This window comes from Budorcas taxicolor, chromosome 13, assembly GCF_023091745.1.
Source record: "Budorcas taxicolor isolate Tak-1 chromosome 13, Takin1.1, whole genome shotgun sequence".
Lineage (NCBI taxonomy): Eukaryota > Metazoa > Chordata > Mammalia > Artiodactyla > Bovidae > Budorcas > Budorcas taxicolor.
Genome location: NC_068922.1, coordinates 74,515,436 through 74,541,662, shown reverse-complemented (window position 1 = coordinate 74,541,662; position 26,227 = coordinate 74,515,436). Strand labels below are relative to the sequence as shown.

The following is a 26,227-nucleotide window of genomic DNA, read 5'->3' as shown; positions in this document are numbered from 1 at the left end:
TCCGAGTCACGTGTGCCCCGGCATCACGTGACGGGCCGCCTCCTGCCCCCTTCTGGCCTCTACGGACCCAGGCGGGCAGGATGGGGGCGGCGGAGGTTACACCCGGGCGAAGGTCAGCGGGTTCGGCAGGTCGCATCCCGGGCGCCGGCGGTCCCGAGCCTTCTGGGACTCGCATCGAGGCGGGATGGCCAAGCTAGCGGCGCTAGGACCCCTGGGCAGAGCCTTGGGGAAGGGAGTCGGTGGGCGGAGGGCAATACCTTACATGGTACACTCCCCCTCCCCCGGCGGTCACCATCTGAGTCCGCTGCCCAAAATAGCCCCCGGCGCCCGCCGGTCTGCCCCATGGCCGGGAGATGGCTGCTGTCTCCGACCCCGTGGGGCTGGGTGCTCCGCGGGGACCGGCGCGCCCCGAGCCCCCTCCCACCCGCTTCCACCCAGTGCACGGTGCCAACATCCGCGTCGACCTCTCCGGGACGCGGGCCACACGCGTAGAGAGCTTCGCCCACGGTGTGTGCTTCAGTCGCGAGCCGCTGGCCCCCGGCCAGGTGTTCCTGGTGGAGATCGAGGAGAAAGAGCTGGGCTGGTGCGGGCACCTGCGCCTCGGCCTGACCGCGCTGGACCCCGCCAGTCTGGCCGCGGTGCCCGAGTTTTCGCTACCTGACCTGGTCAGCCTTGGGCACACCTGGGTCTTCGCCATCACGCGCCATCATAACCGCGTGCCCCGGGAGGGCCGCCCGGAGGCAGAGGCCCTAGCCCCTAGTCGCCCCCCAGCACTCCTGGTGGAACCGTATCTCTGCATCGAGCAGTTTCGCATTCCCCGCGATCGCCTGGTCGGCCGCAGCCGGCCGGGTTTGTACAGCCACCTCTTGGATCAGCTCTATGAACTGAATGTGCTGCCTCCGACCGCGCGCCGCAGCCGCCTGGGCGTTCTCTTCTGCCCGCGCCCAGATGGCACGGCTGACATGCATATCGTCATCAACGGCGAGGACATGGGCCCCAGCGCCCGGGGGCTGCCAGCCGCCCAGCCCCTCTACGCGGTGGTGGACGTCTTCGCCTCCACCAAGAGCGTGCGCTTGATCCAGCTGGAGTATGGCTGTAGGTATCCCATCCCCTGGGCAGCGACCCCTCCTGGCCCCCAGTGGGGACAGAAACCTGCTAGGACTTCTGGACCAGCTGGCAAGGCCTTGGTCTGTCCAGGGTTGCTTTAGAAGTTGGGGAACCTGGGACTTCCCTGGTGGTCCAGTGGCTAGGACTCAGTGGGCCCAATGCAGGGAACTGGGATTCCATCCCTGTTCAGGGAACTGGATCCCACGTGCCACAGCTAGGAGTTTGCGTGCTGCAACTAAGACCTGGTACAGCCAAATAAATACATAAATATTTTTTAAAAAAAAGGTGGAGGGGGGAATCTGACTTCAGATTCTGCCTCTGCCTGTGGCCTTGGACAAGTCAATTCCCCTGGCTTTGGGCCTCGATTTACCCACCTTGGCTGTGATCGATTAAGTTTTCCTCTAAATCCCTTTTCTGGCTTTGCCAGTTATTTTCTGTATTAACCTAGGGCATGAATTCTAAACCAATTTTAGATTTTGGTCCTCTGAGAGTTATGTCTATAGACAAATACTCATCAATTTGAGTATACAGAGTTTAAAGGCATCACCTCAACCCCTAAGAGCTTCTGAATCCTGAGGTCTGGTTCATGATAGCACCATTAAGCCCTTTATTTATACATCTGAGCGTGTGTGCGTGTGCACTCAGTTGCTTCCGCAGTTTGTGACCCTATGGACTGCAGCCCACCAGGCTTCTCTGTCCATGGGATTTTCCAGGCAAGAATACTGGAGTGGGTTGCCTTGCCTTCCTCCAGGGGATCTTCCTGACCCAGAGATGGAACCTACAGCTCCTGCAGCTCCTACGTTGGCAAGTGGATTCTTTACCACTGAACCGCCTGGGAATCCATACATCTGAATTCACATTTTATGATTTCAGTAGATGAGAACCCTCTCTGTGCCAGGTCTGTGCTGGAGGCTGGGGTTGCAGAGGTTTATCAGACACTACCCCTGCCCCCAGAAGCTGCTAAGGGAAGGGAGAGGAGCAGGGTGATGCTATCAAGGAGACAGAGCTGCAGTGTTGGGGAAGTGCTGCACGAGAGGTGCTTATCTCAATCATGTAAACAGCTCCGAGCCAGAGAGTGAAGGGACCAAGACCTAGATCTGGGTTCCGGCCTCGGCTCCCCCGCCCCACCCCCCCACCCCCCACTGCTTTTGCCTTAGACAGCCTTCTCTCCACAGTGCCATCGCTGCAGACCCTGTGCCGCCTGGTGATCCAGAGGAGTGTGGTGCACCGGTTGGCCATTGATGGGCTCCACCTGCCCAAAGGACTTAAGGATTTCTGCAAATATGAGTGAAGGCCTGCACCGCCCTGGAGCAGGGCCACGCGAGTGCATCCTGGCCCCAGAGGCGTGCCTGCCCTGAAGCTGGCCACGCTACTGCCAGCCAGGACGGAAATAAACACAGCCGATGTTGCCGCTGATCCTTGGAGGGTCTCCTTGCCCTTGAAATCTGGGAGGGGCATTTCTTTTAGAATCACTGGGGCTCAGCAGGGCAGGTGAGAGAAAGAGAGTATTTCGACATCACCTAGACCAGTGACTCCTAGCCTGACTACTCGTGATCTAAGATAGATTGCCAGCGCTCCAGGCCCAGTCTCTAGAGATTCTCATTTGATTTGCCAAAGGACATTGTTTTTGCAAAAGTTCCCCTCGAGATACTAAGGAATAGCCAGGGTTGAGAAGCATTTCCCTCAAGCAGAGGTCTCAACTTTGGCTCATGGTGTAACCATTTGAGAAACTTTGAAAAATACTGCTAACTGGGTCTGACCCTGGGATTCTGATTTAGTTAACCCCAGAATAAGGCTGAGTATCAGGATTTCTAAAAGCTTCCAAGAGAATCTAACGTGCAGCCTGGGGTGAGAACCAATGCCCTAGAGCAACTACATCATTTCACAGATGGGAAGTGGAAGCCCAGAGATGGGAATGTATTTGTCCAAGGACACACAGCAAATGAATGAATACAGGGTGTTTCCTCCTCACACACTACAGGGCACAAAGCACCCGACTCCTTCGTCATCTCTGATCATTTCTTCCATATAGATGATCTCATTTGATCCTTCATAACTTCTGGTGAAGTAGTGGGCAGTCATTCCCCCCATCTTACAGATAAGGATATCAAGGAACAGAACTGTCCAGGTGACTTGCCCAAGGTAAAGGCAAGAACCTAGAATGCCCAGTTCCTGGTCCAGTGCTCTTTTAGCGCCATCCATTGTCAGGTGCAGGTTCTAGAATGAACAGGTCAATCCTGTGAGGTGGGTTCTAGGTGTAAAACGGAAGGACTATGAGGGGACTTCCCTGGTGGCTCAAAGGTTAAAGCGTCTGCCTCCAATGCGGGAGACCCGGGTTCAATCCCTGTGTCGGGAAAATCCCCTGGAGAAGGAAATGGTACCCACTCCAGTACTCTTGCCTGGAGAATCCCATGGACGGAGAAGCCTGGTAGGCTACAGTCCACAGGGTCACAGAGTCGGACACGACTGAGCGACTTCACTATACTATCACTATGAGGTGACATTCTAGAAGGGTGGAGAAGGTAGGGCAGGAGGCAGATGACTGTTTCCTCACAAATAGGGGCTTTGGGGCAGCCATGTCCTATTTCATGTCTCCACAGACTCAGCCAGGTCTTCCGTCTTCTGGCCAAGGTGAGGGGGCTCTTGGAACTGGGGGGTGTACAACTTCCTGAAAACCTGAGTCCTGCTCTGGGGAGGTGGTGGTTCTGCTCGGCATTTTTGGGCTTGCCCTGGAGTCAGTTCTCTTTGAAGAAAGCCATTCCCAAAGTCCTTGCCAAGAGCCACCCACTTGTTCATTCATTCATTCAACAAACAAGGCTCCATCACCTACCTGCATTAGGGACTGATTTGGGGTGTGGATATGAGTAAAACCCAGTTCCCAACCACCAGACCGCCCTCTTGGGCAGGTCTTAATTGCTCCCGATCCCAGTGCTCTGCTACTATGCCCTGCCCCTCAGGGCCTCCTCCTCCGAGACCAAGAATAACACTCCATCCCATTCCTGTCTCTGCAGGTGGGGCTGCTTCTCTGGGCTCATCTCTTGGCCTCTATAGTCCTATAGAGCCAGGGGTTGTAGCCTCTGGCGGACAAGGCCCACTGAGCCAGAAAGCTGAGCAGGTGACACCTGTTGCCCAGGCCTGGGGCCCGGCCCCTGGGGGCACTGGCTGGGAGCCACCGAGGCAGGAGTACAACTGGTACTGCCACAAATTCCCCGCCGCGAGGCAGCCGGAGAACCTGGGCCGAGAGGATGGCTGCTCCAGAAGCAGAGCCCCCCAGCCGGGCGGCCCCAGCAGGCCTGCGCCTCTGCTGCTGCGTGGGCTGTCACCTGGGGCTCCGCCGATGCCCGCTGACGCAGGGGGGACGGAGGCCAACTCCCAGCCCGACATCTGCATCCTGACCTTGGCCATGATGATCGCTGGCATCCCTACCGTGCCCGTCCCGGGCCTGCGGGAGGAGGACCTGATCCGGGCGGCTCAAGCTTTCATGATGGCCCATCCGGAGCCGGAGGGGGCTGTGGAGGGGGCCCAGTGGGTGCAGGCACAGACCCACACAGCCTCTGGGCCAATGGCCTTAGCAAGATCCCGGAGGGGCCAGCCTCCTGGCTCCTACTTGTAGCTGGATGAAATAGCACCAGACACGTAGGGTGGCTTCTCCGTATGGTTTTTGGGCAGGCAGGGTTGGTGGTGCCTATGGCAGGGACTGGAATAAGGTGGTGGTCTGAGCCACTCTGACAAATACTGGCCCATTCAGGGCCCAGACTCCAGGAATTTCCCAGAAACCATTAAGCTGGGAGATAGGTCTTTGATCAGAGTAGTTACAATGAGAATTACTGAGGTAGGTGGCCCTGCTTGGAGAGTGGAGGCTTCTTTTGTACCGTTTTGGTACTCCCATCAGAATTCTTGTGCAAAGCCCTAGACAACGTGCACTTTTCTCCTGCCTTTTGTTTCTCACTCTGCTGAGGGCAGGTGATGAGACCACAGGCAAGGAAGGAACATTAACTCTTACTTGAGCACCCACTGGGCATCAGCCCATCACATTCCCATTCTCCTCTCATCTTACCAGTGCTCTGGGAAAGCTCCATTTTTACAGGTGAATGAATTGTGGCTTAGAGAGGTGACTTGCCTCAAGTCTCAGGGCAAGTAAAAGGCAGCATCAGGCCTCAGAAAACAGACAGGGAAGAAACCAGTCTGTAATGTCAGACTCTGGAGAGTCTAGTCGTTCTATAGTATTGGGGTGGCCAAAAAGGTTGTTCAGGTTTTTCCTAACATCTCACAGAAAAACCCGAACATTTTGGCCAACCCAGTATTTCCTAAACTTCCTTCTATGAGACAAAATACTAGACAAGTGCTAAAACAGACAACATTCACTTTAATAACCTCAGGATGGGGGAGTGCGGCAGGTGGTGAGGCTCAGCCTCTGGGGGGCTTTTCCTCTGTGGGTAAGGTGTCATCTCATGACTGTGGAAGCTCTTACCAAGTCCGAATTTTCATCTTCACTCAGTGTCTTATCTCTTATCCTACAGTAGGGATTACCTGTTAAGGCCCTTGAGCTAAGAATGGGTTTTACTTTTTGAAAAGGTTAGGGGGAAAAAAAAAACAACCCACACAACAAAGAACCAGGGATATACAACAGGCTGTAAGTGCCCAACAAAGTCTAGGATACTGACTATCGGGCCCTTTATGGGACAGCTTTGCTGCCTCCTGTTTTAGGAATCTAGACACATGGGTAGCAGGCTGCAGAAGAGAAAACCCTTATGCTTCTTCCCTGGAAGGAGGGTCTGAAGAAGTACAGCAGTGTGAGTGTTGGAGGGTGTGTGTGGGGGGGATGTGAGTGATACACGACGATGAACATCACGGGTAATCAGAGTTGGACCTGCTCATAAGGGCCAATCCAGCTGTCGGCCAGTTCCCGCAGGGTGCTGTACCGCCGTTCAAACTCCTCCTGGCTGCAATGCTGCAGGAGCTGACTCACCTCCTCTGTGAGGAGAGCCACGGCCAAGCGCTTCTCCAGGGTCTCGCTCCATGTGCTGCCCAGGATGTCACTGAGGTTGGGGGCACAGCCTGCCGTCCACTCAGCAGGCAGCATGTCGGGCTGGAGCTCCTGGCGGTGGGCACTGAGCATGGCCAGGATGTGACGGCAGGGCAGATGGAAGGCCTGGTTGAAGTAGCAGCTGCAGCTGGCCGGGGGCTGGGGCTGCACCCTGTGGGTATCCTCCAGGATCTGTATGTTCACCTTTTCGGAACCCGAGCCAATGAGGTGCATGGATTTCTGGACCACAGCAAGCTCGCCCAGGCAGAGCTGGGCGGCCGGCCCCGTGCAGATGGCATTAAGTGAGTGCTGGATGCGGGCTTCCACCAACTGCTCCACTTTGGGGCTTTCGGGACTACCCTCCACGGGGGTGTAATGGTTCGGGGGACTCGGGCCCAGGTTGAAACTCACCTTGTCTCCCGAGTTCTGCTGCAGGTACTGGAGCAGGGCGCTCATGCCTTTTTCCACCACTGGGGTGGTGCCAAAGAACTGGCTGAGGAGGCGGGTGGTGACCTCCAGGCCCTGAAAATAGCGGCTGCTCTCGGCTTGGCTTCTCCAGCGGTGGGCCAGCCAGATGCGGTCGTTGAGCAGCCAGTGTGAGTGGAGCGCGGGCAGCTGGGCCGGCGGGATGCAGGTGCTCAGCAGCGCGTATAGCTTCCGCAGGTTCCCAGCCGTGGCCGAGCACATGGTGCTCCGCAGGGCCGTCAGGAGCAGCCTCTCCACCGGCTGCTCGAGGGCCAGTTGACAGAACTTGCCCTGGAGGAACTTACAGATGTGGAAGGCCGAAAGCAGGACCTCAGCTGCGGGGAACTCCATAGCGAGGGTGGGCAGTAGGAGGAAGTAGGGATCCACCAGAATGGTACAGACTCTCTCCCATGCTGGGTTAAACTTTTTGAACACCTGGAACATGTGGGCCAAGCCTTCAGCATCCTCCTTGGCAAGAATGGTGAAGTAGACGGCCCGGGAAAGATGACCCTCCAGCGGCACCCGGGGTCCATCCACCAGGAAGGTGTATAACACCTCACCCCTCGGGTTATAGGTCCGGTGGATAAATAGGATCTCAGGAAAATGGGTAAAGACCCTCTGCATATAGCAGCTCTGATAGTTGAGGGTCTCCAACTGGGCAGTCTTGTTAAGCTGGTAGAGCAGCAGAGGTGGGCTTGGGTCCTCAATCAGGAACTCATTCAGCACTGTCAGCGCCATGGGGAAGATGGGAAATGTCTCGATGCCAAGGTCAAAATATTTGCTCTGTGTGTCTGCCAAACAGAAGGCTCCCACTCTCTCAAGCTCCGACTAAGTCAAGGCTTGAGGCTAGGCTGTAGACACTAGATCTTAATCCAAAGATGGGCCTATGGAGAAGAAAAGAGGTTTAAGGAGCCAGTAGGGGTTTGGCTCTTCAATTATTCACGCAGACAATATTTTATTCCTTAACTATGTGTCAGCACTGTTCTGAGGGACATGCAATAAACATGTACACAAACAAGGATGTATCAGATAATGAAGTTTATAAAGACTCTAAAACGGGGTAAGGGTAGGCTGGAGGAGGGAGGGATGCCTTAGCCAAGGTGGGCAAGGAAGCCCTCTCTGGGTGGTCGGAGGATGACCTGGAGCTGAGAGCAAATTGATGAGTCAGCATGGAAGGATTTGGTGCCAGGAGATTTGAGTGAGTGTGAAGGGCGGAGCTGCCTTTTTTTCTCCTTAAATATTTGAAATATTTGTACAGCACTTTGTATTTACTTCTTGGCCTCCATTCTTTCATTGGTCCTGGTATATACAAGAGAACTGCAATTGCTCCAGACTTACTGTGTGATCTTGGGCCAGTCAGTGATCCCTCTAGGCCTCAATCCCTTCAACGGAAAACGGGGTTAACAAGTGTTCATAAGTCTTTCCTCCCTCTACGTTAATCCCTCTATTAACTGTAATACTTTGTTCAAATATTTCCTCTATTTAGCCCCTCAAACCGGTTACTGTCCCCATTTTACAGATGAGAAACTGAGGCTCAAAGAAGTTAAGTTTTGCCTACCATCACTAAGTAGCTGGAAGCTGAGTCTTTGGCTCGGGATTCTGACAGCTTGCCACAGTAAAAAACCAGAGACAGAGAGGGGATACGGCCTCTGACCTCTCACCTCTAACCCAGGTGGCAGGATGTGGATGTCTGACGTTCGCATTCGGGGTCTGGCCAGAGCCAGAAGAGAAGTCAACCTCCCACCCCTCTGGGGGCTGTGTCACGGTGACTACGGTCACCAGCTGCCTCACACCACACCTTCAGGAATTACTCACCCACAGCTTGGCTCCGTCGCCATTTCTCCCTATTTGACCCTGCCTCTGACTCTGACTGACCTCTAGGCTCACCAACCGCGGTGCCAGCTTCCTGTGACTCGGGCCAATGGCCTGAGGAATTCGCTTTCGGACTTTGTGGCAACGACCAATCATAGCCCGGCGACTTGTGGGCGGGCGCTGTTACCAGGGTTACGAGGGGCTCGGCTGGCGGCAACCAATGAGAGCCCGAAGACACTAGCATCCTTTGGAGTCTGAGCTCTGAAGCTGAACTGCGGAGCCACACTTCTGGGAAGAGGGCTGGAAGGGCGGGTTACTATGGAAACTCCCTCAGAGGGCAAAAAGCAAAAAGAAAATAAATAGCAGCGTTTCAAGATTTTTTTTGTCTTCTCTGGTCAAATTCCAAAGCCCCAGGAGGGTAGGAAGCGGTGCCTGTGTGATTGCACTGTGTCCCGTCTTATGGGGAAGCTGAGGCCCGGGTCTCAAATTTTGCTTCTCGCCAAGGGTCGAGGGGCCCAACTCTCGGAACTGAGGAGATCGAGGTCTTCTTGAGAGAGCTGAACTTGGGTATTGCTCAGCCCAACCCCTCCAGTATTTTACAGGCAAGATCCAGAATAGTGTTGTGACTGTTAAGGTCATGGTGAACTAGTGCAAGAAGCAGGATTGACTACCATCTTTTGACCTCGGTTCTGTTGAAGATGGTTCTTGGAAAGCTGGGAAGCTACCAGGCTTTAGGTGACTAAGGTTACAAACTAGCAACAACAACAAAAGTCTGTGTTGGTGCTTAAACCTCCATTGAATCTAGAAGGGAAACTGGGATTAGAACAGGCCAATGGATTCGTTTTTGCAGATGAGGAAACTGGGGTCAAAGAAATTAAGGACTTGCCCACAGTTGCCCAGCAAGTTGAGAGCAGTCAAGTCTTGGACCCAGGTTTCTTCCCTCCCAATCTATTTGGCTTCTTCAGGCTAGAATATGAGGCAGCCTGAAGTCCATGTTGAAGACTTGGTTGCAGGAAGAGGATGAAGCAAGGGGAGGATCGCTAATCATTGAATTTGAGGCATCGCACTCTATTTGGCTGCACAACACCCAGATTCCTTCACTGTTCAGGCAGAACACATTTCTCTTGCTTATTTGCTTTTATTTAAAGAACAGAAACAAAACAAAACTTTAATATGAATAAAAATAGGTACAAACACATTCTTTGTAAAGAGCAGCAACAGCCAAGTAGCACGCTCCTTCCCTTTAGTCCCTGAAACCAGGTCCGTTTTATCTCCCCCTATCCTGGGGCTGGGTTATCATCTCTGTAAAGTTAGTAAGGTCTGATCTCAGGGGTTGAGGCGGAAAGAGGAATGACCTTTCTCCATGGAAATAACTTTGGCCTTGAACAATGAATGAGGCTCCCAAGGAAAACCAAAGGCAGGGCAGAAATGGGGCAGATTCAAAGGACTGTCACACAGTAGGGTTCCTCTTCTTTCTCTCGGAACCATTTTCCTAACCCTACCTAGAAAGACGTTGGTTAAAACGCTGACCCCGAGCATGTCCTGCCCGCTTTGAGCTCTCAGACTGCTAGGGAGAGGGGCTGGCGGCCTAGCCTGCCAGCGCAAGTGCTTCAACCGTGAATGGTGGCGCCGGCAGGAGCCAGTCCCTCCCCTTCCTCCTGCTTTCCCCAGAGGAAAGGGAGGCAGCCCACATCCCTGAAGTCCCCTGGCTGGTGACTGGGCTCAGGAGGCTGGCAGGGGGCCGCCCAGATGTCCACAATCTTGCGCAGCGTGGAGCAGCGCTCCTCCAGCTCTGGTCCCTCACTCTGCATCAGCAGATTTGCAAGCTCCCTGCTTAGGTCCTGAATCATGTCATTCCGTCCCGGCTCCCCTGGCTGGCCTGCATCTGCCGGGATCAGAATGGGGTCCCGGAGCTCCCCGCTGGGCCCGAGGAGGTGCTGGTACCTCTTCTGCCACCGGCGGCACACCATGGCTTCACTCACGGGCCTCTGGCTGGTGTGCAGCAGTGCCAGGATGTGCCGGCATGGCAGGTGATACCGCTGCTGAAAGGAGCAGCTGCAGCTGCAGCCGTCTTTGCTCACCTGATGGGAGTCCTCGAGCAGCTGCACGTCCACGGCACAGCCAGCCACGTCCACCAGGTGCGTGGAGCTCTGCACCACCACCCACTCATTGTGGCACAGCTTGTAGGCCAGGTCGGAGCCACTCTGGTGTAAGGAGGCCAGCATGCCACCCTGCGAGGGCTGCCCCTGGGGAGGCTGCCATGGCGGCCCCTGCACCTGCTCTGGCTTGGCATCCTGCACAGGGGGCCTGCTGAGGCTCCCTCTGCAGATGACAGAAGGCTTCTTGGACTTGGGGGCCGTGTTTGCTGACCGGGCTCTCTTTAACTTGGGGGGAGCAGTGGGCAAGTTCTTCACGCCTTTGGTGTTAAAGAAGTCTATGTAATCCACGAAGCGGAGGATGCAGTCCAGCAGGGACTGCTGCTCCCGGAAGAGGCTCGACACCTTGCTGGTGACGACGTCCAGACTGTCCATGTAGGTGCTACAGGCGTGCAGGCCCTTCCTGACGTGCATGTACCACAGCAGTTCACAGGAGAACCAGTGGGCCTGCAGGAAGCTGAAAAGCTGCTCGTCGAGCAGGGCCCGGGACATCTGGCAGAGATTTTGCAGGCTGGTCTCGGAGGTGACAAACACGGCCTCCCGCAGGGCTTCCTTCATGAGCCGTTTAAAGGACGGATCTGCGGAACTACGATGCAGCTTCTTCTCCAAGAGTCGGGTCGTGTGATAGATGGAGAGGAGGGTGCGGGCACCAGGAAAGACCTCCTGCAGGATGGCTCGGTGAGGGAAGGATGGGTCCACGAAGACCACCTTGACCTTGGGCCAGTCTGAGTTGAACTCCGTAAAGATGCTTAGCATCTTGGCCACGGAAGTGGCTGTCTCGGCCTTGAGCACCGCGAAGTGCACCACCCGCCCCTCTCGCTCCTTGCTCTCCACCAGGAAAGCGTAGAGGATGTGGCCCTGGGCATTCTCCACCCGGTGCAGCAAGAGATTCTCCGGGAAGCGGACAAACAGATCGCTCATCTTGCTGCTCTGGAAACTGAGCCGGTCCAGGTCTCGGCTGCTGCCCACACTGAAGGAGGCCATGGAACCCACGTCCACCTTAAGAAAGTTCTTCATCACTTTGGCTATCTTGGCCAGGTCAGAAGGAGTAATGCCCTCCTGCTCTGGCTTGGCGGGTATTTGGACCTTGTCTAAGCAAAACGATGGTTCAACTGGGGACTTAGCAGCTGTGCCAAGGTCTTTGTTGACCTCGGGCTGTGCAGACTGGAGTTTCTTCTGAGATTTGCCGGTGGCGTGTCCTCTAGGACCCGTGGTTTTGGGGTCAGTGTGTATATGCTGTGTGTTGAGTTCACTGATGAACAGTCTATCCAGTTTCTCATTGTACCGCAGGAGCAAGTATGCTGGGCACATGTCTGCTTCTGCTGCTCTCTTCCTGTTTGACTGGGTCCGAATACAGACAAATTTCACCTGCACATATCTAGGGAAGGCAGAAGCAACAATGAAACAGGTGCTGACCACTCATTTTTCTCTTACAAGTCTAGGCCCTGTAGGGACTTACAGTGCCTGATACATTTCCTAGAGACCACAGTGTGGTACAGGATATGGGAGAGAAAGATTCACGTTCACACTCCAGTCCCAAAGTGGTCAGGTCTTTCTTCAAGACCACATCCAATTAAAACACCCTTAATTTGCATCTACAGAAGTTCTAAGCTCCAATTCCTTTTATTTACTCTCATTTTCCCATCTGTAGTTGTCAATCTGAGGCAAAGATATAAGGGGAAATAGATAAACAGCAACAGCAGAACTACAGCCTCCTCCTTCAGGCAGCAAAAATAAAAGAGGTCTCAGGGGTTAGGGTAGATCTGGGCTTCCTCTCTAAGAGGAAAGATCTTGGTTCGTCTTTGACTTAAAGAAAAATGTCTACATCCTGAGAGAGTGAGAACCCTGAGGCTAGATGATCCCTGGGATTCTGCCAGCATTGCCATTCTAGACTGAAAGTGCCTACTCAAAGGAAACTGGTAATTAAACTGAATATCTGTTCTCTCCCCCCTTTCTACCTTTGAGGCCCAAATTAGGTCCTACCTTCTCCAGGAAACATTTATGGATGCCCTCAAGCCACAGTAATTGCTCCTTACTTAAGATTCATAGCATTTATTTGGAACAAAAGGCTTAGCAGATTTTTGGGGTAGCAGTAGTGGTTACACAGTGGGGAGGCTGGAGGCTGACTCCTGGATTTGAATCCAGGCTCTACCACTCAGAAGCTGTTTGACCTTAGGCAAGTTACCTCACCTCTCTGTATGCAGTTTCCTTAACATCATAAAATAAAACTAAATAGGGTTGTTACGAGATTTAAATAAGCCACCGACTAGCATTTGGCCCAGAGCCTGGTTCAGCTTTTTATTTATTCTAAATAGGAGTCATCAACTGTTATTACAGCTCCTAAGACTTGTGACCTATTCTTGGGTGTTTATGCAGTACTTTTCCAATTGGATGGGGCTGTTTTCAAGTGTCAAGAGTAAATCAGTCCTCAGCGTATTCTAAGCACCTGGCACAAATGTTATTCTTTCAGCAGATGCTTGTCAAAGATGGGCTGGCTAAATGACTCAGGGACCACAGGTGGGTGGGACAGGTCACACCCCTTCCTCCTCAGAGAGGTCCCAACCTAAAGATTAACGAAGGGGAAAAAAAATCTCAGCCTCTGGCATGACACGACACAACGCTGGCATCTCAACAACCCTTTCCAAACACTAATCCATCTGGTCCTGTTTGCTCACCCTGTGGGGCAAGCTTAGAGAAATAGGATGTCTGGCTTGAAATTACAGGGCGGAAGGGCCTGAGGCTGAAAATGCACCTGCTGTGTGCACAGCAGCGGGGCGGCCATGTCATCCCTGGCTCAGGGAGCGGCCCGGTGGTACGGCAAGGCCAGCAAGGTGTGACCGCGGGACAGCCTCCGCCTGATCTCCCGCCTGTTTTCCACTGCCCCCACCGTCTTACTCTATTTTACCCTAGAAAGACCAACTGCTTCCCGGGTTCCCTACACTGTGTCTCACCTCTTTGCCTTTGCTCGTGTTGTCTCTCTGTCTGGAATGCCCTACCCACCTGTCTTCATCTCAGAGCTTACTCAATCTTCAGGACTAGATCCAACTACCTTCTTTCCTAGGAGGCCTCCCCCAAGCCCTCAGGATGGGCCCTACCCTTCCGCTGGCTCAACATCTTGGCAGAGATCTTAGCTCATTACATTGTATTGACTTTATGTGCTCATAATCCATGCTTGTTAACCTAGTCAAAAGAAAAACAAAAAGACACTGGTGAGTGCCAACCATAAAACTCTTTCCCCTTTTCCTAGTTCATTAACAACTGCACCTCCCTGTGGAGACATCAGCATTCTTTTTAATTCCTCCTTCTCCAGGTTTATATCCAGTATGTTAAGTCTTTTAAATTCATTTCTCCCACTATTGCATGTATAAGGATTACTATACGCCAAGTTCCATGTAAAACCCTTACATGCATCATTTCATGCTAATAAAAGGGTTCTACCATCCACATTTTACAGATGAGGCAACAACAGGCTTAAAGAGGTTCTTGAGCATGAGAATCTGGGATTAAATCCTCTGGCTAAAACTGGAGGATCTGGGATTTGAACGAAGCCTGCATGGCTACAGTCTATGTAGTTAACCATTATGTTGCCTGTCTTCTTCCAAAATATTTCTCCTTCTGAATTCTCATTTTTACCTTCCTCAACTTGACCCTCAATACTTTATTCAGGTTCAATAAGGTCCTTAAAGATCTCCAAACATACTGCGCTTGTTGGCATCAAGCACTTCAAACTTCAGGGGCACTAGGTTAAAGCCTCTGTCATTTTTTCCTGCTTCCCTTAATCTTTGGTATTGAGCTGTAACTTACACACAGTGAAATACACAAGTCTTTCGGAAGAATTATTGGAGCACCGTAGTAATTTTAATCTATATTTATTTCTATCTCCCAAATGAAGGCATAGACTCTCTTCAAGACAGGGATAGGGTTTTATACTTCTGAATCCCCCTTAGTGCTTCTATCCCAGCATGCTCAGCCAGGACCTGAAGGAAGGAAGTCAGCCAAATCTACTCTGTAGGTGTTTATTTTCCTCTAACTGGACTGGCCCCCCCGCCCCCCCCCCCCCCCGCCATGTACTCCCAGTGCCCGGTACTGCAGCTGGCACAGAGTAGGTACTCAGAACACACACATTAAAGGAGTGATTGCATGACAAGAAATTCATCTTACAGTTTGAGCGGCACATTAGGAAGATCACCAGGAGAGTTCTGTCAGGTGACTTGGCTTCTATCCCAGCACTACTATTAACTGTAACTTTGGACAAGTTCTTTGTTTAATTTCAAACATTTGCTAAGTCTATTTTGTACCAAACACTATACTAGTTGCTCAGAAGGTGATGGAGACAAATTAGGCTCTACTGTCAAAGTCTGTTGAGCAGGGAGATTAGTACACAGACGATCAGTAAAGTCAAAACTAAGTGAAGGGTTAAACAGAGGTATAAGCAATACACTTACAACTGAATAAAGACTAATTCCCCCTGACTATGGGGATTGGAACAGAACTAAAGCTTTTGATTAATTTTCCATGAGATTTGTGTCCTTGTTGCATGTAAACTGTACCTTGAGCAATGGACAGAATTTTTACAGGTGAAGTCAAACCATTTTAGACAACATAATCTGAGTTAGGAACAAGACTCAGAAGATCTGAGTTTAATTTCCAGCTTTACCACTTAGCTGTGTGAGAGTGAACAAGTCACTTCATTTCCTCTCAGCCTCCAAAGCTTATCTATAAATACAGAAATAACCAGAGCACAGGTCTCTGAATAATCAGTACCTGATCCAAGAAAAATCACTACAACTAAAAGTGAATTCAGGCTTCCCAGTGGCGCTAGTGGTAAAGAACCTGCCTGCCGATGCAAGAGATGTCAGAGATTCAAGTTTGATCCCTGGGTTGGGAAGATCCCCTGAGGAGGGCATGGCAACCCACTCCAGTATTCTTGCCTAGAGAATCTCATGGACAGAGGAGTCTGCGGGCTATACAGTCCATAGGGCTGCACAGAGTCGGACACTGCTGAAGTGATTTAGCACGCACAAAAGTGAATTTGTTTAAAAGGTTGTGGCAGAGAAAGATAATTTACAATATGATATCACCTATATGTGGGATCTAAAAAATATAACAAACTAGAGAATATAACAAAAAAGAAGTGGACTCACAGATACAGGGAACAAGCTAATGGTTAACAGTGGGAAGAGGCAAGGGGGGAGGGGGAGGATGCAGTAGGGGACTAACACTTTCAAACTATTAGGTATAACATAAGCTATGAGGATATGCTGTACAACATGGGGGATATAGCCAATATTTTATAATAAGAATGGGGTAAAATCTTTGAAAATTATGAATCACATACTGTACACCTGTAACTTATGTAGTACAGTGACTATTCTTTTCTTTCTTTTTTTGGCCACATCTTGAGGCTCGGGAGATCTTAGTTCTCTAACTAGGGATCAAACCTGGGTCCATGGTAATGAAAGCCCATGTCCTAACCATCTTAGCCACTGGACCACCAGGGAGTTCCCTCAACTATTCTTCAATTTAAAAAAAAAGGCATGATTGGTTGGTAATTAATCCAACATCCCCCACCCCCCTCCTTCCTTCCTTTGGGCCAGTTTCATTCAGGTTGTCATTCCTCCCCACACAGCTAAGTGCTTCAGGGCTGGTCTAAGCCAATTAAGGTAATCTCATTAAGAATAGCCGTGGATACCGGCCCAATTCTGCAAAGAAACATGATAGGAAGTCTGTAGGAAACCAAGGCAAGCTTTTTCTTCTGAATGTGACTCCTACATATGTGCCATGTGGTGAGACACTGAGGACAAAGCTGAGACCTAAAGATGGAGAGTGGAAAGAAAGGGAAAGCCTGAGCCACTGAAACAATCACCTTCTCTGGGCTAAGAAATAAAGCATTTTGAGTCAGGATTTTCAGTTAATTGCAGCCCAAAAGACATTTTCAGAATCCATGTTTGATAGAAAATAGTAGAAAAAAAGATTTGAGCAGATCTTTAAAAAATGAGACTAAAATTATGAAAATGTTATATGTAATGAAATTTAAGTCATGTAGAGATGTGAGAAGGAAATGGCAACCCACTCCAGTGTTCTTGCCTGGAGAATCCCAGGGACGGGGGAGCCTGGTGGGCTGTCGTCTCTGGGGTCGCACAGAGTCGGACACGACTGAAGCGACTTAGCAGCAGCAGCAGAGATGTGAGAGTTGCACTATAAAGAAGGCTGAACACTGAAGAACTGATGCTTTCAAATTATGGTGCTAGAGAAGACTCTTGAGAGTCCTTTGGACTGCAAGGAGATCCAACCAGTCCATCCTAAAGGAAACCAACCCTGAATATTCATTGGAAGGACTGATGCTGAAGTTGAAGCTCTAATACTTTGGCCACCTGATGCAAAGAGCTGACTTATTAGAAAATACCCTGATGCTGGGAAAGATTGAGGGCAAAAGGAGAAGAGGGTGGCAGAAAATGAGATGGTTTGATAGCATCACCAACTCAATGGACATGAATTTGAGCAAACTTTGGGAGATAGTGAGGGAGAGAGAAGCCTGATGTGCTGCAGTCCATGGGGTTGCAAAGAGTTGGACACAACTTAGCAAGTGAACAACAAGCTATAATGGTGGCTGTCTGCCAATTCTTAAAATAATCAAAGAACCACTTGAAGAATCAATTTTTTTTTTCCTGATGTATTTCCCCCAAACACTCTTATACTTTATTTTCTGGCTCACTTTCACAATATATAAAGGTCAATCTTACCAAAATATTCCTGTGCTTTATCATGTTTCCCAAGGGCCTAATTTAATTTTTTGCTCTGGAAATCCTTTGCTTTTCAAGTCTGTATCACATCATTGTCCTTGATTTTCCTTCTCCATCTGTCAGCTGGCATAAGGCTGTGGGGAATGTAAGGATTTCTCTATTGTGACTCTCAGGGACTTCACCAAGTACTGCAGCTCTTGGAAGACATGCTATTTCAGTTTGCAATCAATTTTATTTGCACTGTATTATCCTGTGGTTTACCTCATCTATTCATTAGCCAGAAACTGACTACCAAAGATGTTGATGGAGTTGGTGGAGACAAGCAAGAAGGAATGACTAAGCAGTAACTAATTTTAAAAGTGGCTAGTTTGTTAGCATGATTTTCGTTTTCCTACACAGCCTTGTGACTAGAAAAGAAAGAAAGTGAAGTCGCTCATCCATGTCTGACTCTTTGCAATCCCATGGACTATAGCCTACCAGGGTCCTCGGCCCATGGGATTTTCCAGGGAACAGTACTGGAGTGGGTTGCCATTTCTTTCTCCAGGGGATCTTCCCAACCCAGGGATCGAACCAACCCAGGTCTCCCGCAGTGTAGGCAGATGCTTCACTGTCTGAGCCACCAGGGATAGGTGGAAAATGAAAACTCAGATAACAAAGGCTTAGTTCAAAGGGTGTGATGGGGATTAAATAAAACTGTAAAATCCTTAGCAGAGGAGGGAGGTTCAAAAGGGAGGGCATATATGTGTATGTATACCTATGACTGATTGATGTTGAGGTCGATAGTCTTCAGTCTAACAGCTACCTTTTTTGAACACTTTTTTGGGAAGGTGTTCCAGTGTTCAAAAAAGGTAGCTATTAGACTGAACAGCAATGGAGAGAGACAACAGAATACCTCACAGGATGTTTGCAGACTATCAATCCCCCAAAGACATAACAAAAAGAGAAACACACGTAACAGTCGTACATAAAAATATGGGAAGGGAAACTGGGCATAAAACTCACAGAATCTTCCAGTTGATTGGGATTTTGGGTCATTTAGTAATAACTCCCATGACACAATTCTCTGACTCTTTTAAAAATACCTATCATTTTCTGTCATGTATACAACTATGACTTTGGCAAATATTACTGTGCTTAAACCACTAGCAAGAGCGTCTTGCTTACAATGTGGGAGACCTGGGTTTGATCCCTGGGTTGGGAAGATACTCTGGAGAAGGAAATGGCAACCCACTCCAGTACTCTTGTCTGGAAAATCCCATGGATGGAGAAGCCTGGTAGGCTACAGTCCACGGGGTCGCAAAGAGTCGGACACGACTGAGGGACTTCACTTTTAAACCACTACGTGTATTTCGTAATCTTCGCCACATCCTCCTCATTTTGCAGAGGATGAAACTGTGTCATGGAAATTAGAAGTCTTTAACTGAGTTAAAGCCTGTCTTTCTGACTTCAGAGTTCTCACTTTTAACAGATACGCCAGCTTTTCCTGAACGTCAAGAAATCACCGATCCTCCTTCCATCTGCCCTAGCCATTCCTATAATCTTTGTATTAGTATTTTCAAATGGTTTTCTTTAAATCAGCTCAGTTTATTTAATGAGGATCTTTATGTTTAGATATTAACATGAACACTTAAAATCATCTCACCTGACCGCCAGTAGCATGTCTATCTGGTTGCAGGAAACACCGCTCTGCTAAATTACTCCCTGAAAACATTTCCCCCACCTGCCCTCCAGTCCCACAAAAGAAGGGCTCATCCCACACATCCATACATAACTCAAAAAGCCCAGCTCAGTGCACTCTGGCACAGAGCCAGTATCCAACACAAGCTCCAAGAATACCCTTTACAACACCCTAACAAGCAGTCACTCCCTCTCTGCTGAAGGCCTAAGCTGCTCAGAATTCACTTCCTCCCAAACTAGCTCTGGCATATGATTCTCCTCAAGGGTAGAGACCACAATTCACTCAATCTTTTTATCCTAGCTCAAGCCTGCAGGGGTAAACCTTTTTACCTCTCACTAGAAGTTTGTTGACTGAATCAATACTGGGATGTTGTTACAAGCCAGTGGTTGAAGAGGCAACTTCGAGCTGTGGCAATAAACAGGATGGGTCTGATCTTCACTTCTAACACCTTGATGCTTTCTTACAACTTCTGAAAATCTTCTGACTTCTCTGGCAATCCAGTAGTTAAGACTCTGCACTTCCAATGCAGGGGTGCAGGTTCAACTCCTGGTTGGGGAACTAAGATCCCACATGCTGTATGGTGCGGCCAAAAAAGAAAAAAGAAAGAAAGCTTACCCCACTCCCTGCTCCGACTTGCTCGCTCATTTCTGCATATTCTTATTTTCCTTGACTGTAACTGTACCCCAAATTCAGACTTCCCTGGCTCCCACCAGGTGGTTTTGGGGCTGGGGGTGGTTTTTGTTACAGGTTCTCTTATTTTCCTCTTTCAAGCCTTGACTACCGGGGCCTCTGCTCCTTGCCTGCCTTGACTCTATCCAGCTTTTCTCCTCCCTTTTGCTCAAGAACAGAGGAGCTAGGGGGTAACCGCCTCCAAAGAGTTACATAATGAAACTAGGAGCCTTAATGTAAAGCAGAGAGGTAGAACTTTTAGTCCTCTTAACATTCAACTTCTCCTGGCCGTTTCCCCCAATCTGCACAATAACATTATTATAAAGGCAATAATATTTATGGAATATTTTCTGTGTAGCGGGCCTTCTGAGAAATACTTTACATGTATTAACTCATTTAATGAGAGTGAAACCTGCTTCTGACAAGGAGATTCAGAGGGTCAAGTCAGGTAAGGAAGTGAATGTGCTCTGTAAACATCTCCAGAAAATATCAGGGATGGCTGTTTTTCCCTCCCCAAGAGCCCGCACTGGCATCAAGTGTCAGCCAACACCCATGCTATGTACAAGATTAAAGTTCCTTGTCATTGCTCACCTGGCACCCTAGACTGTTCCTTTGGCTCTTACTACTAGTCTTCCCTAGACTCTTCAGTTCAGTTCAGTTCAGTTCAGTCGCTCAGTCGTCTCCGACTCTTTGCGACCCCATGATTCGCAGCACGCCAGGCCTCCCTGTCCATCACCATCTCCCAGGGTTCACGCAAACTCACATCCATCAAGTAGGTGATGCCATCTAGCCATCTCATCCTCTGTCATCCCCTTTTCCTCCTGCCCCCAATCCCTCCCAGCATCAGGGTCTTTTCCAGTGAGTCAACTCGTCTCGTGAGGTGCCCAAAGTACTGGAGTTTCAGCTTTAGCATCATTCCTTCCAAAGAACACCCAGGGCTGATCTCCTTCAGAATGGACTGGTTGGATCTCCTTGCAGTCCAAGGGACTCTCAAGAGTCTTCTCCAATACCACAGTTCAAAAGCGTCAATTCTTTGGCGCTCAGCTTTCTTCACAGTCCAACTCTCACATCCATACATGACCACTGGAAAAACCATAGCCTTGACTAGGTGGACCTTTGTCGGCAAAGTAATGTCTCTGCTTTTGAATATGCTATCTAAAAGTTGGTCATAACTTTTCTTCCAAGGAGTAAGCGTCTTTTAATTTCATGGCTGCAATCACCATCTGCAGTGATTTTGGAGCCCAAAAACATAAAGTCTGACACTGTTTCCACTGTTTCCCCATCTATTTCTCATGAAGTGATGGGACCAGATGTCATGATCTTCGTTTTCTGAATGTTGAGCTTTAAGCCAACTTTTTCACTCTCCTCTTTCACTTTCATCAAGAGGCTTTTGAGTTCCTCTTCACTTTCTGCCATAAGGGTGGTGTCATCTGCATATCTGAGGTTATTGATATTTCTCCCAGCAATCTTGATTCTAGCTTGTGCTTCTTCCAGCCCAGCGTTTCTCATGATGTACTCTGCATATAAGTTAAATAAGCAGGGTGACACTATACAGCCTTGATGTACTCCTTTTCCTATTTGAAACCAGTCTGTTGTTCCATGTCCAGTTCTAACTGTGGCTTCCTGACCTGCATACAGATTTCTCAAGAGGCAGGTCATGTGGTCTGGTATTCCCATCTCTTTCAGAATTTTCCACAGTTTCTTGTGATCCACACAGTCAAGGCTTTGGCCTAGACTCTTACTACTATTTTATTGATTGATTGACTAATTGGCTTTGAGGCTGACCAGAGAGGGAACCTGGGCCCTTAGCAGTCCTAACCACTGGATAGCCAGGGAATTCCCTCTTACTACTATTTTAAGGAAATTGTTATTTCTGCAATTAGAGTTTAATATTTGTCTCCCTGACTGGAGGGCAAGCTCTATGAAGGCAGGGACTCAACTTATGTTTTTCAACACTGTTTCTAGACAGTAGCATGGAGTAAGTTTTCAGTTAACAGTCTCCGAAATCAATGAATCAAATGGCTCATACAATGGAGTGATGTGGAGTAATCTCCAAAATACACTGATAAGTGAGAAAAACAAGGTGCAGAATGATATGTAAAAGTAGTATGCAAAGGACTTCCCCAGTGGTCCAGCAGTGAAGACTCCAATGCAGGGGGCCCCAAGTTTGATCCCTGGTTAAGGAACTAAGATTCCACATGTGGTACATTGTCACCAAAAACAAAAAAAAAAGTCAGTCACCGGTGTTTCTTTTTTTTTTAAAGGTGCATATGTATACACAAGATATATTTTTTCAAGCTCAGATTATGTCAGGAAGATAAGAGTGGTTGTCTCTAGATAACATACTGGAAGGGACATTGCCTTTTGCAAACTTTGATGTAATTTGACATTAAAAAAAAATTAAATGACTATATTGACCACTCAAAAACAAAGTCATTTAAAAAACTGTTCAACCTGCAAAAACTAAATAAAACTAATCTGCACCTCTGTTAGCTAAGTCCCTGCCATTCTTTTTGGTACTGCTCCAGCATAAATCTTCCTTCTAGTCAAGTATGTCTCCTCACTGCCTTCCAGGTACAGCATGTTAACATATGCACTGGCTCACACATCACTTTTCCCTCCAGCATGTTAACCCTCCTGTCACAGGCATATGGGCCCCTGAAGATGCCAACTTCCTCATCTCTAAAATTTGTCAATATGTTGGGTTAGATGGCAAAGGGGAATTAAGATTGCAGATGGAATCAAGGTACTAATTACCTGATTTTTTAAAAGGGAAACTATTGATTATCTGGGCGGGCCTAATATAACCACAGGATCCTAAAAAATGGAAGAGGGAGGCAGAAGGGGCACCAGAGAAGGAGACGGAACAAGGCAGGATCAGAGTGATATGATGCGAGGACCACACCAGCCACTGCTGGTTTGAAGATAGAGGAAGGGGACCATGAGTCAAGGCATGTGGACAGCTTCTAGAAGCTGGAAGGGGACCATGAGTCAAGCAGTGTGGACAGCTTCTAGGAGCTGGAAGGCTTGAAAATGGACTCTCTTACAGGGACTCCAGGGGCTCCGCCAGTGGCTCAGAGGTAAAGAAGCCGCCTGCAACGCAGGCACCTCAGGAGACTTGGGTTAGATCCCTGGGTCAGGAAGATCCCCTGGAGGACACAACCCACTCCAGTATTCTTGCCTGGAGAATCCCATGGACAGAGGAGCCTGGAGGGCTGCAGTCCATGGAGTCTGAAGTGACTTAGCACACATGCACAGGGACTCCAGAAAGAAATACAACTCTGCTGAGGCCTTGGTTTTAGCCCAGTCAGATCTGGGCCTGACTTCTAACCTATAGAACGGTAAGCTACTAAATTTGTGTTGCTTTCATCACTGTGTTTGTGGTAATTTGTTACAGCAGCAGATAAAAAATACACCTCCTGACACCTCCCTGTCTCTGAGGGCCCAGCTCAAGCCTTCTTGTCTCTCTTACTTCCCCAGCCCACTGTGACTTTTCTCTGAGTCCCTGCAGCTCCAGTTTCACTGAGTTATACATTTACTACTTGATGACTCATCCATTCAGCGGTTACTTAAGGCCCGCTGTGGGACAAGCCTTGTGCTAGACCCTGGAGGTGATCCACCCGAAGGGTGTCTAGGTGCATTTATGAGGGGTTTGGACTTGATTCTAAGCAAGCAGCATGGTGTCAATCAGTGAGAATGCAACAAATAGTAAACCAGAGTCCCTCCCTCAAAGAGCTCAGCAAACCAGGGAAACCTCTGTAAACTATATTCCAAAAAGATGTGCAAAGAGCTATAATAAGCGCTGTCAGAACACAGAGTAGGAGCACTGAACCTAAGCTTCAGGGAGTTAAGAAAGGCTTTTTGGAAATTATGCTAGTATCTGAAGGAAAAGTAACAATTAGCCAAGACAGAGTTTTCCACAAGTGGTCCAAAATGACTGCAAAGAACACATGAATGTTTAATAGTTACTTATAAAAGATATACTATTTTTTGGCCAGCATACTGTTACTTCTTATATAGTATTACTTAGATTGGTTCTAAAGTTTCTTTGAATATTAGAACAATTTAAAGAAAAATGTTAGGTAAATTGTAGTTCAGGATATACAGTACAGAAAGAATAGTATACAAAACAACTGATGTTTGAGGAAGAGAGAGCTATAGTGATGGACAAGTTTATTCTAACCAGCAGAAGTGGTCAAGTGCAAGGACTAGGAAGCTATGGGCTTGGGACAGGAGCTGATCATGGAGTAACAGTCGGTGAGTATAGAGCACACAGTGCAAGATGGGGAGGTCAAAAGGGTTACATGGTCTGGTGAGCCAGGTTAATAATAGTCCTGGACTTAATCAAGAGAGCAACAGGGAGGCTATTGCACTTTATCTGGCCTATACTGTTAAGCAGTTTGAAGCAGGGCTTTTTTTTTTTTTTTTTTACATTCTTTCATTGCTTAGAAAGATGCTACAGGCATAGATCAAAGTCCAAACACCTCACAGTCATACTTTATGGGGTTCTCCATAAAGTATTGGATTGGGTAGCCATGCCCTTCTGCAGGGCATCTTCCTGATTCAGGGATCAAACCCCACTCTCCTGAATTGCAGGCGGATTCTTTACCATCTGAGCCACCAGGGAAGCTTGATGAACTTTTATTGATGAAAGTCTCTCAGTTGTGTCCAACTCTTTGCAACCCCATCGACTATACAGTCCATGGAATTCTCCAGGCCAGAATACCGGAGTGGGTAGCCTTTCCCTTCTCCAGGGGATCTTCCCAACCTAGGGATCAAACCCAGGTCTTCCGTGTTACAGATGGATTCTTTACAGTGAAGCCACAAGGGAAGCTTTTATTGATGGGTGAACTGCAACTGACATGACCTCCTGCCAGGTATGGCATCCTACACTGTTTCTCAAACATGCCACATTCTTTCATATATTTGTGTCTTCACTCCACAGCTCCTTCTGGTCAAACTCCTCTGTGATACTTGATATTAACCACTGAACTTCTGCACTAGCCTTCTGCTTTCATTCACAGCCCAGCAGAAACCATTACTTCCAGTGTGAAGCCCTTCCTGTCTTCCCAGACACTTGTCACTTCTTCCTCTGCACATATCTAATAAAGCATTTGTCACACACTAGTCCATGTACTATGCCATCTCAAGCTCTTTGAGCATAAGTTTAATTACTTATTCATATTTATCTGTACCCAGCACAGCACTGGACTTCAGAACAGGGAAAAAAACACCATCTGCCTGGCCAGAGAGTGAGCTTTGGCCAAATGTCTCAACCTAGAGGTCTCAAACTCAGATACACTTTGACTCTCCAAGTTGGCCCATAGAAAGCATGTTCACATGTGAATTGATTTCCAATTTTTAAAAAGTGGACACATTCACATAAAGCCTGGACTGCTAACTCCATTTGCCCCATATCTGGGAACACTGGATCTTCACTCTCACATGGAGACCATCAGCTGCGGTTAATTGGCCTGTTCTCCATTTTGCCCAGTTTACACGTCTATTCTCCCTAGCACAAAGACCTGGTGTTGATAATTTCATCATTCCTTTTCATATAGTTAAATTAAAAGTTCAGCTTTCTTACACGGGGCTGTTTCACCTGAGTCCTGAAGGCAAGTGAGTTTTCAACCCTTAGCTTAGCCTCCAAGCCTCTTTTCTCATCTGCCAAATGGGAAAAATAACATTTACCTGTGATTTTCAATACACCCCTGTGGGTGAAAGCGTACCTAGAATAGAGAACGCTGCCTGGGACATGGGAAGTGTTTGAAAACCGGTTTGTTAATCTCTGGAGCTCGAGAACCATTTACAGAACTAAGAAAAGAATGAAAGAATGAATGACCAATCTAACCAACCAACAACTGACCAGTGTCACTGCTTTGTAAAGAGAAGACATGAACAAAATTCTCGCCAAGGCCTTTTTATCCATTGTGAAGGCTATACTTTGTGTCTGGGATATGGCAGGTGCTCAAAAAATGAGATAAACTGCAGTCGTCATGAATTCCAGGAAAGCTGGGAATGAAGGCATGAATGAGTGGAGGTGACGTGGGTGGTCAAAAGGCGATGCCTGTGGAGGTTTTGCGCTTTTCCCAGGCACCAAGCAGGTGCTCAATGTGGAATTGCTCAGAGACGGGGCATGGTCGGGGGGCGCCCAGGTGCACTCCCTCCTCCACGCCGCCCTCCTTTTTGGGACCGTCCGGCCTCCTCCCCACCCTCCTGCCCCGCCCCCGCCACGCCCTTACAGGATGTCCTCGCGGATAGAGGTGCCATGGTTGAGGTTGTGGTACCGGACGGAGATGCAGTCCCTGAGAATGAAGGAACACTTGTTCTCCTTTTTGTAGGCGCTGAAGCACTCCTTGAAGTCCTCGTAGGTCTTGAAGCAGCTCCCGAGCTCCATGGCCGCCCCCTCGGCCCAGCCAGGGGCTGCACGAAGATCAACACTGGGGATCAGAGGTCACCTAGGAGGGCCTACAGGCTGTTGGTTCCCAGGATGCCTTAAGAGCGGGCCTCTATTGGGTGCCTTGTTACGGAGCTCAGGAGAAGCCCTCTGCCTGAGACGGTTACCGTGGGT

The 26,227-nt window shown here is 49.0% G+C and overlaps 4 protein-coding genes across 6 annotated transcripts; 2 read left to right on the top strand and 2 right to left on the bottom strand.

Annotated features, from left to right (window-relative positions):
- The first annotated feature begins 71 nt into the window (after window positions 1-71).
- NEURL2 (neuralized E3 ubiquitin protein ligase 2) lies at window positions 72-2,523 on the top strand. Its single transcript, XM_052650667.1, has 2 exons — window positions 72-1,095; window positions 2,283-2,523. The coding sequence occupies exons 1-2, from the start codon at window positions 354-356 to the stop codon at window positions 2,396-2,398; spliced, it is 858 nt and encodes a 285-aa protein (XP_052506627.1). The 5' UTR covers window positions 72-353; the 3' UTR covers window positions 2,399-2,523.
- Window positions 2,524-3,683: 1,160 nt separating this feature from the next.
- On the top strand, window positions 3,684-4,720 carry SPATA25 (spermatogenesis associated 25). The gene is made up of 2 exons (XM_052651368.1): window positions 3,684-3,738; window positions 4,119-4,720. The coding sequence occupies exons 1-2, from the start codon at window positions 3,684-3,686 to the stop codon at window positions 4,718-4,720; spliced, it is 657 nt and encodes a 218-aa protein (XP_052507328.1).
- A 767-nt stretch (window positions 4,721-5,487) lies between these two features.
- Window positions 5,488-8,435, bottom strand: ZSWIM1 (zinc finger SWIM-type containing 1). 3 transcript variants are annotated; one of them, XM_052651176.1, is made up of 3 exons: window positions 8,260-8,335; window positions 7,937-7,980; window positions 5,488-7,482 (listed from the first exon to the last, which is right to left on the bottom strand). In XM_052651176.1, the coding sequence occupies exon 3, from the start codon at window positions 7,334-7,336 to the stop codon at window positions 5,966-5,968; it is 1,371 nt and encodes a 456-aa protein (XP_052507136.1). In that variant the 5' UTR covers window positions 7,337-7,482; window positions 7,937-7,980; window positions 8,260-8,335; the 3' UTR covers window positions 5,488-5,965. The 3 variants fall into 3 exon arrangements, with proteins under 3 accessions (XP_052507136.1, XP_052507137.1, XP_052507138.1); XM_052651177.1 differs by having other exon boundaries at window positions 8,157-8,323; XM_052651178.1 differs by lacking the exons at window positions 7,937-7,980; window positions 8,260-8,335 and adding an exon at window positions 8,414-8,435.
- A 1,585-nt stretch (window positions 8,436-10,020) lies between these two features.
- On the bottom strand, window positions 10,021-26,226 carry ZSWIM3 (zinc finger SWIM-type containing 3). The gene is made up of 2 exons (XM_052650480.1): window positions 25,899-26,226; window positions 10,021-11,944 (listed from the first exon to the last, which is right to left on the bottom strand). The coding sequence occupies exons 1-2, from the start codon at window positions 26,051-26,053 to the stop codon at window positions 10,021-10,023; spliced, it is 2,079 nt and encodes a 692-aa protein (XP_052506440.1). The 5' UTR covers window positions 26,054-26,226.
- Window position 26,227: the final 1 nt, after the last annotated feature.